Raw genomic sequence first — 14,241 nt, 5'->3', positions numbered from 1 at the left:
TAAGTTTGACATAAATACACCGCCATGTGTAAAATAGATAGCTAGTGGGAACCTAGGGAGCTCAGCTCAGTGCTCTGTGATGACCTAGATGGGTGGGATGTGGGGGAAGGGAGCTCCAAGAGGGAGGGGATATGGGTACACATATAGCTGATTCACTTCATTGTACCGCAGAAACTAACACAGCATTGTAAAGCAGTTATACTCAAAAAAAAAAAAAAAAAAAAAAAAGAACTAGTGAATATAACAAAAAGAAGCTGACTCCAATATAGAGAACAAATTAGTGGTTACCAGTGGGGAGGGTGTCAATATAGAGATGGGGGAGTGGGAGGCACAAACCATTGGGTGTAAGATAGGCTCAAGGATGTGCTGTAGAACATAGGGAATAGAGCCAGTATTTTGTTTCAGCTATACAAATGTAAATGCAAAGTAACCTTTAAAATTATACTAAAAAATGTCAAAGCAAAAAAAGAAAAAAAAAAAAAAAAACGAAGGCACATTCTAGTTAAGACCCATGAGGAAGAGGTCTTTGAATAGCTGGGAGAGGTGGTGATGGACAAGGGCCCTGAGGGGACAGCATGATGAGCTAAGGGACAGCGAGGCAAAAGGTCATACTAGGGAGTCTGGATTTCACTGCAGCTACAAGGAGCATTTTACTCAGGGTGGATGGGGAAGGTAATCTGATCATAGGGGAAAAATGTGCAATGGGGGATAGGCAGTTAATCGTTTTCTCTGCAGTCTAAATGAGATAGTATTTCTAAAGAAAGATCCTTTAAATAAATGTTTGAGCCTTCTAAGTCAATAATTCAATCTCTCAGAATTTATCCTGAGAAAATCTCAACCTCAAAGCAATTCCCTGGCCTCCGTATACTCCTGAATCAAGCACGTGCACTTGTGTGTGAATCACACACACTCAGAGTAACATACCTAAACTTTTCTTTCCAGGTATCCCCATCAACCAAATTATTTCCAACACCTTCCCACCTCCCCCTTTACTGACACCCAAAAAGCCTGTGTTACACCTATACAAAGAACAGGTGGCGGGCTTCCCTGGTGGCGCAGTGGTTGAGAGTCCGCCTGCCGATGCAGGGGACACGGGTTCGTGCCCCGGTCCGGGAAGATCCCACATGCCGCAGAGCGACTGGGCCCGTGAGCCATGGCCGCTGATCCTGCACGTCTGAAGCCTGTGTTGCGCAACGGGAGAGGCCACAACAGTGAGAGGCCCGCGTACCGCAAAAAAAAGGAAAGAACAGGTGGCAAGTTTGCTGAACAAAACCAGGTTTGCCTGTACAGGAAATGAGATGACAGTTGGCATGTTATTAGCAAATCTTTTTAATTCTACCATTTTAAAAGCCTTTAATGTATTTTGCTTTATTTGAAAATTCAGCACCTTACCCCCTGCATGATTTTTAATTATCTTAACCCCTCCTCTGTCTTACACACATTTCTGGCATTCTGGCATGGTTCTGCTATGTTTGAAGAAGTTGGGCTCTCCCGTATTTTTTTTCTTTTTCCGAATACACATACATACAAACACTTCCACTCAACCTTTAGTATACCTGTTTTGTAAATTCAAATTTTGAAAATATTAAATGTGCCTAGAAAAAAAGTCACGCCTACTACATGAATCAACATTTCAGTATTATTACCAAGTCAAACCCTCCCTTTGAACATAAGCCGCCTACACAGAAAAGGCTCCCAGCACAACGTATAAATGCCCCTAAGGTTTACCTGACATCCTTCTCTCATTGTGGTTTTCTTCATAAATAGTCAGAACTGAATCGCCACACACATGAGACCCAGGGAGTGACAGATACTCAACCGTAAATTTTGCCATACTGCTTGGTGAAACTCTGAGCACCCAAGAACATTCCAGTTTTCCTCTATAATCCAGTGGATATCTTGGAGAGGAAAAAAAGCCTCTGGGCTCTTCCAGCTCCACTTCAGAGTAACAGCCTATGATTCAGAACATAGGGACACCAGGGACCACATAAATAAGACAAAGAAAAATGAGATTTTATCATAAACTTGAATAATTTAGGCTCGCAAGAAGAAAATTAAAACAATTACCATCAGTTACAAGTTCTTGGGTAAAATGATCATCCCATTTAATGTGTCCTACTTTTGTGAAATGAGGTTGTAGATGTATAATTTAAACAATAATTACTTAAAATGACTTTTAACTGAATTTTAAAAATTTCTTAGAAAATGCACAGTGGACTGCATTGCATCCTCTAATCCCAGCCTGTTTTCATTTTTTTCCTTCTTTGAGATGCAACTGAAGGTCTGTTCCTAAAAGCTTCATTGACTTCGCTGAGCACTTATGTTGCTGGGACAAATGATTACATTCATGGAGCTTGTGACTGAGATCAAGAAAAGGAACTGAATCATATAAAGTCATGAAGTCCCAACCACTCGTTATTTTTGGTAAATGGGGTAACAATTTCAAAAAACCATTGCTAAGATTCATTCATTCCCTTGTGTAAAAAGCAAGTGGTGGGAGTGGGTAGGTGTTAAATATGGCAGAATCCTAACACTTTTTCTCATAGAATATTCATAGAAGTAAAACAAAACAATACCCTTTTATATGTAAAACTTTGGAAGTTCTTTGGTATGCATAAGTATTTCTGAACACATACAAATGAGAAATATCTTCTCTGCATTTTAACAATGTTCATTTTCTAATAGTCTGAATGGGACAGTTCAAAGAACACACTTGATGGTCACTACACCACAACACTTATTGACCCTCATCATGGGTCATACCATCCCTATTCTAAGTGCTTAACATGCATTAACTTACTTTGGCACTCATTGAAATTATTCAGTTAAACCATCAAAATCATTAGGTTTTATGATCTTAAACCTAAGTCTGCTTTCCATCTCAACCCCAATTCCATATTTAATTTAATCTAAATATGACTCTTTGACTCCTGACTCTTGTGTTGTCAGAACCTACCACCCATAACTGGTCCCTGAGTTACTCCACTTCATTCCTAGAAGATTTTAGCAGTCATTTTCTCTAACACTATTCCTACCATATATCTTGCTGATTTCAGTAGCCATACAGATGATGTTTCCAGCACTGAATCTTTTCAGTCTCTCAACTTTCCTCCAATGATCTTTTCCTTCACCTGACCTCATTCACTTCTCCAATGGGTCAGCCCCTAGAGACCTGGTCATTAGCAATAACTGTAAGCCTTGCATAAACTCATTTTCAAGAACCACCATCTCCAACCACAACCTTCTATTTTTCAGCTTACACCAATGCTCCTTCACCTTTTGAGACTTGTAATTCATCTATTCCACCACCTTTTCTTGTTCCTTAACTTTTCCTCCTTGCTTCACTATTTTCCTAGCTTGAATTTCAACCATCCATCATTTTAATCTCTTCCTCATATACACTTTCAATTCCCTTATACTCTTGTATACTTGGAAAAACCCACTGTGATTGAATCTACTCTCCACCTGGGCTGCATCTATGTGGTATGCCTCAGTGTCTCCAGAGGAAAACATACAACCAAACTAACTGATTAGTCTCCCTCTAAATTTATGATCATTCATCTCAGAGGCTTTTATGCTGCCAAACAATTCTACAACATTTTCGTATTCCATGCACTTGGTCACTTTTTTCGAGAACTGTTTACTACTTTCTCATTTTTCTCTCAAAACCCTCAGAGCCTCTCCCACAATCCTCTGTTTCATGTGCTAAGAAAATATAAGCAATTAGAGGAGAACTGCTGTTCCCATTCCCACATGTACCCATACAACAGCAGCAGTGCCTAAATATTGTTCTTTCCATCTGGCAACTATGGATAAACTGCACTTTGCTCCTATCCAAGACCAGCCCTTCCACCTGGACACTAGATCTCATCCACTTTCTTCTACTGAAGGTCATCACTCTAGCAAGTCTCCCCCTTCTCTCTTGCGTCCTTCTCAATTTTCCTCCAACTCTTTCTAGTTGTCTATTGGGCTTGAGTGTATATGGGAGTGGATGGGGCAGAGATGGATGAAAAGGGAAAGATCCTGACCATTTGGAAACCAAGAATGATGGTATCATGGAACTTTTATCTTCTTATAAATCTATCACAGACATCTAAATCTCCAGTTCCTTTTTGCTTTTAACTAAAAATATTATTAGCAAACAGACACTGACAATTGGGGGAGAGTTAAGAGAGACACTAACACTGATACTCGTCTTGGTCATCTAATATCCAGAGCAAGATACCTGAAAGCCTAAGGGCCTAAGGGCCTTTGTTCATGTAGCAATAAATAGCTCAGAAGTCAGAATAATTCTATGAACTTCTCCAAAATTCAAGCACTGTTCACAACCACAAGACTTTTTTTTTTTTTTTTTACCTGTAACAGCTGTATCTATGGGGTAGAAAAGATCCATAGACAGTAACAATAACAACTCTCCTGTCTTTCAGCTTAAACTACCAACCAGAATGAAGACACAGTTAACGGTATTCCAAAGAAAATTAATGAACCCAGATGAGCAATGTTTTTTGCTAAATTCTTACTAGCTATATTAATGGCATAACATGAACATCTACTACCTGGCCCAGATGCACTGTCTCTTGAAGGTGTGGGTGGTGGCAATTGTTGTCTTGTTAAGATTTTGTTTTCTTTATTTATCTGAAGTAAAACAGGACCTGCATCTGGGGAGAACATGTTAAAAGTAAATAAAGATGAAAGCCTAAGGACAAAATGTAGTTTGTTCCAGAGCAGATTTTTTTCAAAGAGAATGCAAATCTAGGATTAAAGCTGCCTCCGGAAATGTCAGTTTTACCATAACTCTGCCTAAGGAAGAACTTATTCTTACAAAATTTTAATGTGTTTAGAAACTAAAATAAATAAAATACTATATTATGGTCTTCTCTTTCATAATGCTGATTTCCATCACTCTCACCTCTCCCAAACCCACTCGAAAAAAAAGAGGCACCTTTTTATAATATCTGAAAAATATTTACCTTTGATTCTGGATTGAATCCAGTCCAAGAAGACACTCACCCTGGCAAATACGCCTGGCTTCCTTGGTTGGGGACAGCTGGCTCCCCAGCTGACAATGCCATAGAGGACAAAGGGAGCTTTTTCATGTTTACATACTAATGGCCCACCAGAATCTCCCTGGAACACCAAGAAAACATGTTCTAAAATTGCTTTAATCAGAACTCCTGCTTTCAGTTTTGGAACAGGAATAATCAATAATTTATTCATAATATATTTCTTTAATTTCTTAAAGATTTATTTTTATGAATTTGTATACCTTAGAATACTTAGACTTAAATGAAATCACAAATAAAAGAAATGAAAGAGGAGACATTACAACTGGTACCACAGAAATACAAGGGATCATAAGAGACCACTATGAACAACTATAAACCGAAAAATTGGATAAACTTAGAAGAAATAAACTCCTAGAAACATACCACCTACTAATACCAAATCAAGAGGAAAAAGAAAATCATAACAGACCAATACAAGAAAGGAGATTGAATCAATAATCAAGAACATCCCAACAAAGAAAAGTCTAGGACCAGACGGCTTCACTAGTGAATTTTACTAAACATTTAAACAAGAATTCTTCTCAAAGTCTACCCAAAAACTGGAGGAGGGAATACTCCAAAACTCATTTTATGAGGTCAGCATTACCCTCATACTAAAGCCAGAAAAGAACACTACAAAAAAAGATAATTAGGCCCATATCCCTAATGAACATAGATGTAAAAACACCCCCAAAATACTAGCATACTGAATTCAACAGTATATTAAATGGATCAATCAACATAATCAAGTGGGATTTATTCCAGTGATGCAAGGGTGGTTCAACATACACAAGTCAATAAATGTGAAAGTTAAAATCGTATCATCATCTCAATAGTACAAAAAAGCATTTGACAAAATGCAACATTCTTGCATGATTAAGAACTCTCAACAACTTGGGTGTAAATAAAACATACCTCAACATAAAAAAGGCCATATATAACAAACCCACAGCTGACACTCTACTCAACAGTGAAAGGTTGAAAGCTGTTCCTCTAAGAGTAGGAATAACACAAAGGTGCTCACCCTCACCAGGCCTATTCAATACAGTCTGAAAGTCCTAGCCAGAGCAATCAGGCAAGAAAATCTTTTTATACAGAAAGTCTTAAAGGCTCCACCAAAAAACTGTTAGAACTTATCAATGAATACAGTAAAGTTTCAGGATACAAAATATAGAAGTCAGCTGTGTCTCTATACACCAACAAAACACACACACACACACACACACATATATATATAAATCCCATGTACAATAGCATCAGAAGAATAAAATACTTTGGAATAAATTTAACCAAGGAGGTAAAATGTCTCTATACTGAAAACTATGACTTTGATGAAAAAATTAAAGATACAAAGAAATGGAAAGATATCCCACATTCATGAATTTGAAGAATTAATATTGTTAAAATGTCCGCACTACTCAAAACCAGCTATAGATTCAATGCAGTCCATATCAAAATTTCAATGGCATTTTTCACAGAAATCCTAAAATTCACATGGAACCAGAAAGACCCTCACATAGTCAAAACAATCCTGAGAAAGAACAAAGCTGGAGGCATCACACTTCCTGATTTCAAAATGTATTACAAATTTATAGTAATCAACACAGTATGGTACTGGCATAAAAACAGACACACAGACCAATGAGACAGAATTGTGAGCCCAGAAAAAACCCTCATTTATATAGTTAACTAATATTTGAAAAAGGAGCAAAGAATACTCAATGGGGAAAAACTAGTTTCTTCAATAATGGTGTTGGGAAAACTGAATAACCACATGCAGAGGAATAAAACTGAACCCCTATTTTACACCACAAAAATTAACTTGAAATAGATTAAAGACTTAAACATAAGACCCCAAATGGCAGAACTTCTAGAAGAAAACAGGGAAAAGTTCCTTTTATTTTATTTTTTTGCAGTACGTGGGCCTCTCACCGTTGTGGCCTCTCCCGCTGCGGCCCACAGGCTCCAGACACGCAGGCTCAGCAGCCATGGCTCACGGGCCCAGCCGCTCCGTGGCATGTGGAATCCTCCCGGACCAGGGCACGAACCCGTGTCCCCTGCATCGGCAGGCGGACTCTCAATCACCGCCCCACCAGGGAAGCCCGAAAAGCTCCTTTGACTTTGTTTTTGGCAACAGTTTTTTTGGATATGAAACCAAAAGCACAAGCAACAGGGCCAAAAATCAGTAAGTGGGACTACATCAAGCTAAAAGGCTTCTGCACATCAGAAGAAACAATCAACAAAATGAAAATGCAACCCATGGAACGGGAGAAAATATTTTCAAACCATATATCTGATAGGCGGTTAGCATCCAAAATTATAGAACTCATACAAATCAATAACAAAAAAATGCAATTTATAAATAGGCAGAGGATCTGAATAGACATTTTACCAAAGAAGATATACAGATGGCCAACAGGTACATGAAAATGTGCTCAACATCACGAGAATGCAAATCAAAATCACAATGAGATATCACCTCATACCTGTTTGATCAGCTATCATCAAAAAGACAAGAAATAGTGTTTACAAAGATGTGGAAAAAATGAGAATCCTTTTGCACCATTGGTGGGAATATAAATTGGTATATCACTGTGGAAAATAGAATTAAAAATAGAACTACCATATGATACAGCAATCCCTGTTCTGGGTATATAGCCAAAGGAAATAAAAATAGGATACTGAAGAGGTATCTGCACCCCCATGTTTACTGCAGCTTTATTCACATTAGCCAAGATATGGAAACAACCTATTTTTCTGTCAAAGGATGAATGGATAAAGAAGATGTATGGAGTATATGTGTGTGTGTATTATATATATATGTGTGTGTGTGTGTGTGTGTGTGTGTCTATATGTATATTTGTTTATTTATTCAGCCATGAGAATACTGAATACTAAAATGGAATATTATTCAGCCATGAGAAAGAAGGAGATCCTGTCGTTTGCGACAACATGGATAATCCTTGAGAACAATATGTTAAGTGAAAAGTCAGACAGTGAAAGACAATTACTGTATGATATCACATATACCTGAGACCTAAAAAGTGGGAAAAATGGGAAGATGCTGGTCAAAGGGTGTAAACTTCCATCTGTAAGATTAACAGGTTCTAGGGATCTTAGGTACAGCATGGTGACTGTAGTTAACAATACTGTATTGCTTACTTGAAAGCTGCTAAGAGAGTAGATCATAAGTGTTCTCAGCACAAGAAAGAAATGATAATTATGTGAGGTGATGAAGGTGTTAACTAACCCTACTATGGTAAGCATTTCACAATACCTAAGTGTATCAAAATCATCACATTGTACATTTTAAATTTATAAAATTTTATATGTCAATTATATCTCAATAAAACTGAAAAAAAAAACAAGCTTTAAAACATAGGATTTGCATTTTTTTAAGATAGCCTTTCTGATTTTTTATCAGGGCTTTTTTTTTTTTTGACACAAATGTACTTAGGACCAAACTAAACCTTTAATTTAATTGTCTTCTTATAAAATAAACTGAACTGATAACATATTTGAGATAAGTGTTTATTTTATATGGAGAATTTCACAGGAGAAATCCTGAACTGGGAATAGGAGACCGATTCCTTAATCTGTAATGTAGAACAATTAACATTTTCTCTGGGCCTAATTTTTTTCCCACATAATTTAAGATTATACTTAGGAGGCCCTTCCAGTTTGAAAATAGTCTGATTTGTCAAATCAGGTGTTTTTTTATTCACTCATTCATTCAGTACGAACACATACACAATATAGAATTTTTCAGTTAATTACAAACATTTTGTGATACAGAAGAAGCCTGTCTAATTTATCTTTTATGGTCAGCACTTATTACAGGGCCTCGCACATGGTAAATCTTCAAGAAACAAATGGTACCTACTGATTATTTTAAAAATTATTCGGTGCCTACTGTGAGCCAGGCATTCTGGAAAAGAATATAAACAAATTAGATGGTAATAATAGCCATAAAGGAAATACTCAGAGTGAAAAGTTGAGAACAATGGTAGCTGTGTGTATGCTTACACATGCATGTATATATTTGTAGTTTCAATAACATTTGAGCTCGTACATGAAAAATAAGGAGGTGGATTTTCAAAAACCTGGAGGAATAGCGTTTTAATGCAGAATTAATATCTGGGCTAAGGCCCCAACTTAGACAAGGATGTGGCAAGTTTGAGGTCAGAAGGCAATCAATGTGGCTGAAAAATAGTAAGCAAGAGGAAAGAAATAAGAACTAGACTGGAAAAGTCAGCAAGAACAGAACATGTGTCACTCTGTGAAGACAAAGATCAATGGTAGGTCAAAGAACTTGAGGTTAAAAAAAAAATCTAAAATTTGTTGTGAGCAAAGAACCACGGGATTCTACACTGTGTATCTGAAACTCCCATGTCTCTGCATTCCAACATTCTGATGTTCACCTTCCTGGATGAGAAATTACATTAGCAGGTCCATTACCCCTGAGTATGCACAGGAGGGTAAAAACCCTTTTTTGGGGTAAAAACCAATTACCTGATAGAAATATTAGAGTCCGTTTCATCAAAGCAAGTTTCTGAAGTCACCCTTTTAGTAATTCAGTATTCTTTATAAAAGAAAGCTAGCCACATCTAGTCAGAATCTCTCCTATTTTCCTTTCTTTGTAGTGGCTGTAAATTTGGTCACACTGCAGCGAAAGTGACAGCTGGATGTAGCTGAAATAAATATAGGTACCAACCGAGATTATGGTATTTGGATCACCTCTGACATGGACCTATTTGCTCTCTTGATAGATTAAGCTCTTCCCTTAATGTTACATGCTGTTAAACATGACAGAGACAGCAGAGCCATTTGTAATTTTCTTGATGTGAAAAAGAAAGAAAAACCATCCCTCAAAAGGGGGAGAATGAACACATTAATTCAGAGTACTTTTCTATTGGATTTTTATAATATAACAGTAATGTCCTCTAGCAGATGGTGTGAGTGCCCTTCCCATATTCCTCGGACCTTCCAGTCCATGCCGGCTGTGTGCCTGAGGGCCCTTGCCCTGTCCACCACAGCCATAAGGCGGCTCAGACTGTGGGAAATGCTCCCCTGCAGCCTTCTAACCGTGACTCTGGGGAAGCTCCCTCACCCCTCCAAGGGGAGGGGATAAATATACTGCGTGTGTTTTGCATCACTGCCAGAGTTTCACTGCAGGATTCAGCTCAGTCCCTCCCTGTGGTAGTTGGCTTCATAGCACATTAATAGCACATCAATAGATGGACTGCCTTCCCTTCCCTGTACCACCTCCTCACATTTCTACCAGTGATATTTGTACTTTCTAAGCAGACTGTTGCCCTTGAATCCTCCTCTCAGAGTCTGCTTCTGAAGAATGCAAATTACAATATGCAACATAAAACAGAATTTGGGTAGTGCTTGACACAAGGAAAGGATTTAACTACACTCAATTTATATTCAATGTTAAGAGGGGACCTCCTTCCTTCTCTCCTCATTTTTGCCAATGCAAAGACTTCTATCCAGATTAAAGCCCAGTTTTCTCCCCATAGAGGTGGTATCCATTGGTTTCTGTTTCTTCGTGGCCAGGGGGGTGGGGGGAGCGTTTGTGGGGAGGCAGGGGAGGACTATCAAAAAGCTGCAACTCAAGATTCATTCTTTCTTCCCTCTCTACTCTAGACCAATATGAAATGATACAACAATCTGGAGAAGTGTGTCTGCTCTACAGACCCCAACTTTCCCTTAGGCAGGCTGCCTCAAGTCCAGACTAGGTGTTCAAGGTGGGCTGCTTAGTGTTGGAAACACTTTTTGGTTGCATACCTAAGGCATATTCCTCAGTCGGCTTTGTGGATATTAAAGCTGGTGTTTTGTAATCCTTTTGCCCACATCCTGTCTTTTTCCTAGTTGATTCTGAACTTGCCAATAGCATGCTTGTCCAACTGACGTGTGAATACATCTGCACAGGTTCGTGCCTCTAGGATATCACTAAAATTAAACTACTGCTTTGTGATTTGTTTTCCGCTGCATATGAAAACCATTTTTTCAAAGGTTCTCATTTTCTTCATGATTATTTTATTTTATTCTGTGGTTGAAAATTAAGTGTGAGTACCCAGGAGTTTAGTAATAATTTGAAACAATAAAACTCTTAAGGCATAAGTAGGATACACTAATTTATAATCCTCATTTGCTCGTTCCCCTTTTACCAAAGCTTTAAGTATATCTGAACACATCTTCCCACCTGCAGACCAGTTCAGTGGTGTTGCCCTCTCCTACTTTCTTATGGGCTCCTCTGTGTACCCACTTCCCCTCTGACTGATGGCTGCTTCTGTCTCCTCTCTGCCATCTCAGCAAGTTTGGACTAAGTAATTCACTCCTCCTGTTGTCCTACTGGCTTTCGAGTAGGGGTGTGGTGTGATGCTGCAGGCACAGGCCAAGATGCTTGTCTGTGGCTTTGAGAGTAGATTCTTCCTGTCTAAGGAGAATCTCCAACAGATGACAACTTCCTATCTTCCTTTGCAAAATTAGAATGCTCTCACCTGACCCACATCTTTCCCTCCAGATGCTGCAAAGCCAGCACAGATCATCTTCTCTGTAATCCCTCCTGGATGGGCAGAATAGTAAGTGCGTTCGCAGACCTCTCTTTCTACCACGAGCACTTGAATCTGCTGTAAGCGACTCGCTAGGCCACCATCTAAGAAATAGATTCAGAAAGAGAGCTTGATAATGAAGTAAGCAACAAGTGGTGTTAAAGAAATATATTTAAGTTCAGACTTGCTCTACACCGACACAGCTGCCATCATTCGGTTTTGCCTAAGCTGATGCAGAATTCTGAATCCAAACACAGTGTTTTGTGCAGGACATCTTTATTTCCAGATGTGACATCTTGGTGAAGAAAATCCATTGGCAGGAGAAACAAGATCAGAAACACTTTTTTTCTAGCTTAATTCTGATTTAAATTTCAGTGTTTCAAATATAGCTATTAAGAATTCAGAAAGAGAAATTCAGTAAGATATGAATTGGTGTCACAGATAATTTATATTATAAATATATATGTTCATACATTTTTACAGGTACAGTTGACCCTTGAACAACACAGGTTTGAAGTGCACCAGTCCACTTATACTCAGATATTTTTCAATAGTAAATACTGCAGTACTACACGGTTTGTGGTATGTAGGGCTGACTATAAATGACACTTGAATTAACCCCCGCATTGTTCAAAGGTCAACTGTAAAATATTTTACGTAAACATATTATAACTACATAACAATAATATATTTATATGATTTCCAATGGTAACAGGGAAGAGCCAAATCAGACTACATGTTGGATCTGTTTCTTTTACTTTAACCTTTGCTTTCCGCAGCTTTTGTTCACTGAAAGGATACTGTCTGTACATAATGGCCTGCCTCGGGGAACCCTGCCCCTCTGCCTGAATGTTAAAACAAAGTGCCTTTGTTAGGGGGAGCATCTGGACTCTGCCCACCTGTGGATGGCTACAAGAAAGAAGAAATTAACACATCCCCTCCCGGAGGCTGGCCATTCCAGGTGATATTTGCAAAACTTATGGCCATTTTACTTTACTTCCTCATCTCCTCCCCCTCTCTGTGCTATAAAAGAAACTGGCCAAACCCCATAAGATGGCTTTTCAGAGACACTAGTCTGCTGTCTTCTTGGTCTGCGGGCTTTTCGAATAAAGTATTCCTTGCCTCGTCTCTGATTCGTTGGACTGTCGTGTGGCGAGCAGAGTGAGCTTGGACTCGGTAGCACTCATATAAAACAAAACCATATTTCTCTTGTTCCTTTATTATCACTGAGGCCTAATCTCAGCTCTAATTTAAGATGACACTGATGATGAACACTAAAGAATTTCTTCTCCCGCCTGGCCCTCAGGCAGGTCTATGTTAACACGTGTTCTGCGTGACTTATTCTATCACTTTAGATTTATGACTAATTAAAAAAAGGTAAGTTCAGTATTTGATAGCCCTATAGCTTTTTGAAAAAAATTAATAAAAATTAATTTACATTTATGTAAATAGTATCTTATATTTTATTTATATTTACATTTATGTAAATAGTTCCTTAATATATTTATAAAGCTTTTTACTCTAAGCTATTAATACAACAACATTGTGAGGTGGGCTGTCACACTAATCTCACACATGAAAAAGCCAGAGCTCTGAAGATTTAATCACACAGCACCTATGGGACAGAACTAGCCTAGGTCCGACTCTAAATCTTATTTTTTTTTAGTGTTTTTTGTTTGTTTGTTTTTGGGTTTTTTTGTGGTACGCGGGCCTCTCACTGCTGTGGCCTCTCCCGTTGCGTAGCACAGGCTCCGATGCGTAGGCTCAGTGGCCATGGCTCACGGGCCCAGCCGCTCCACGGCATGTGGGATCTTCCCGGACTGGTGCACAAACTCCCGTCCCCTGCATCGGCAGGCAGACTCTCAACCACTGCGCCACCAGGGAAGCCCTTATTATTTTTTTAATGTAGTAATCTAATACATAGATAATTTAATGTATTTAAAATCCTCTTTTCAGGGACCATCCCTAACAATGTTGCTTATTACCATGTCTCAAAACTGAGAACTTGTTTTCTCTCTGAGACTAAAAGACTGAATTCACCTTTTATAAAACTGTAACCACCTCCGTCGTCTGGTGGTCACGGAGTTGGTGAAGGTTGAAGATGTTAAAGAACAGGCACATTTATTCAAGGGCTTTGAGGCCAGTGAGTCAATAAAAATTTACTGTTTCCTCTATGCTAGGTAGATGCTGAGTCCTGGAGAGAGAGCAGTAAATTAGGCAGAGATCTGCCTTCAAGAGGCTCCCGCTCTAAGGGGTGGGATGTAGAAAATGATTCTGTAAAATATGTTAAGTCCGTTTATGTGGAAGGAGATGATAAAACCAGGTAGTGCAGAGAGTGAAGGAAGGACAGTCCTGCTGCAAGAAAGGGGTCTGAGAAGATTTGAGTTGAGGATGGAGTAATGAGGAGGGGCTGTGAGAAGACTGGAATAGGAGTGCTCCGGGGCCAAGGAAACAAAGCACAGAGCTTGAGAAAGAAAGAAGACACAGGTCAGCCAACAAGGGGACAAAGGAGGAACTGAGGCTGGAGAAGTATGGGGAGGTCCAATGCAGAGCCTTCAGTGCTGGGCTAGGAGTTCAGATTGTATTCCAAATGTAACAAATAAGCCATTCAAGGTTTATCAGCTGAGCCACACTGA

The 14,241-nt window shown here is 38.9% G+C and overlaps 1 protein-coding gene across 1 annotated transcript in view; it reads right to left on the bottom strand.

Annotated features, from left to right (window-relative positions):
* OVCH1 (ovochymase 1) overlaps positions 1–14,241 on the bottom strand; it is a 76,527-nt gene that overhangs the window by 37,765 nt on the left and 24,521 nt on the right. The window contains exons 15-18 of the mRNA XM_030830382.2: positions 11,555–11,709; positions 4,971–5,127; positions 4,557–4,652; positions 1,729–1,953 (exon numbers count right to left, since the gene is read on the bottom strand). Coding sequence (XP_030686242.2) covers positions 1,729–1,953; positions 4,557–4,652; positions 4,971–5,127; positions 11,555–11,709 — 633 coding nt within the window. The remainder of the gene's footprint in view (positions 1–1,728; positions 1,954–4,556; positions 4,653–4,970; positions 5,128–11,554; positions 11,710–14,241) is intronic.

This window comes from Globicephala melas, chromosome 10 (genome assembly GCF_963455315.2).
Source record: "Globicephala melas chromosome 10, mGloMel1.2, whole genome shotgun sequence".
NCBI lineage: Eukaryota > Metazoa > Chordata > Mammalia > Artiodactyla > Delphinidae > Globicephala > Globicephala melas.
This window is presented reverse-complemented; position numbering and strand designations above follow the sequence as displayed.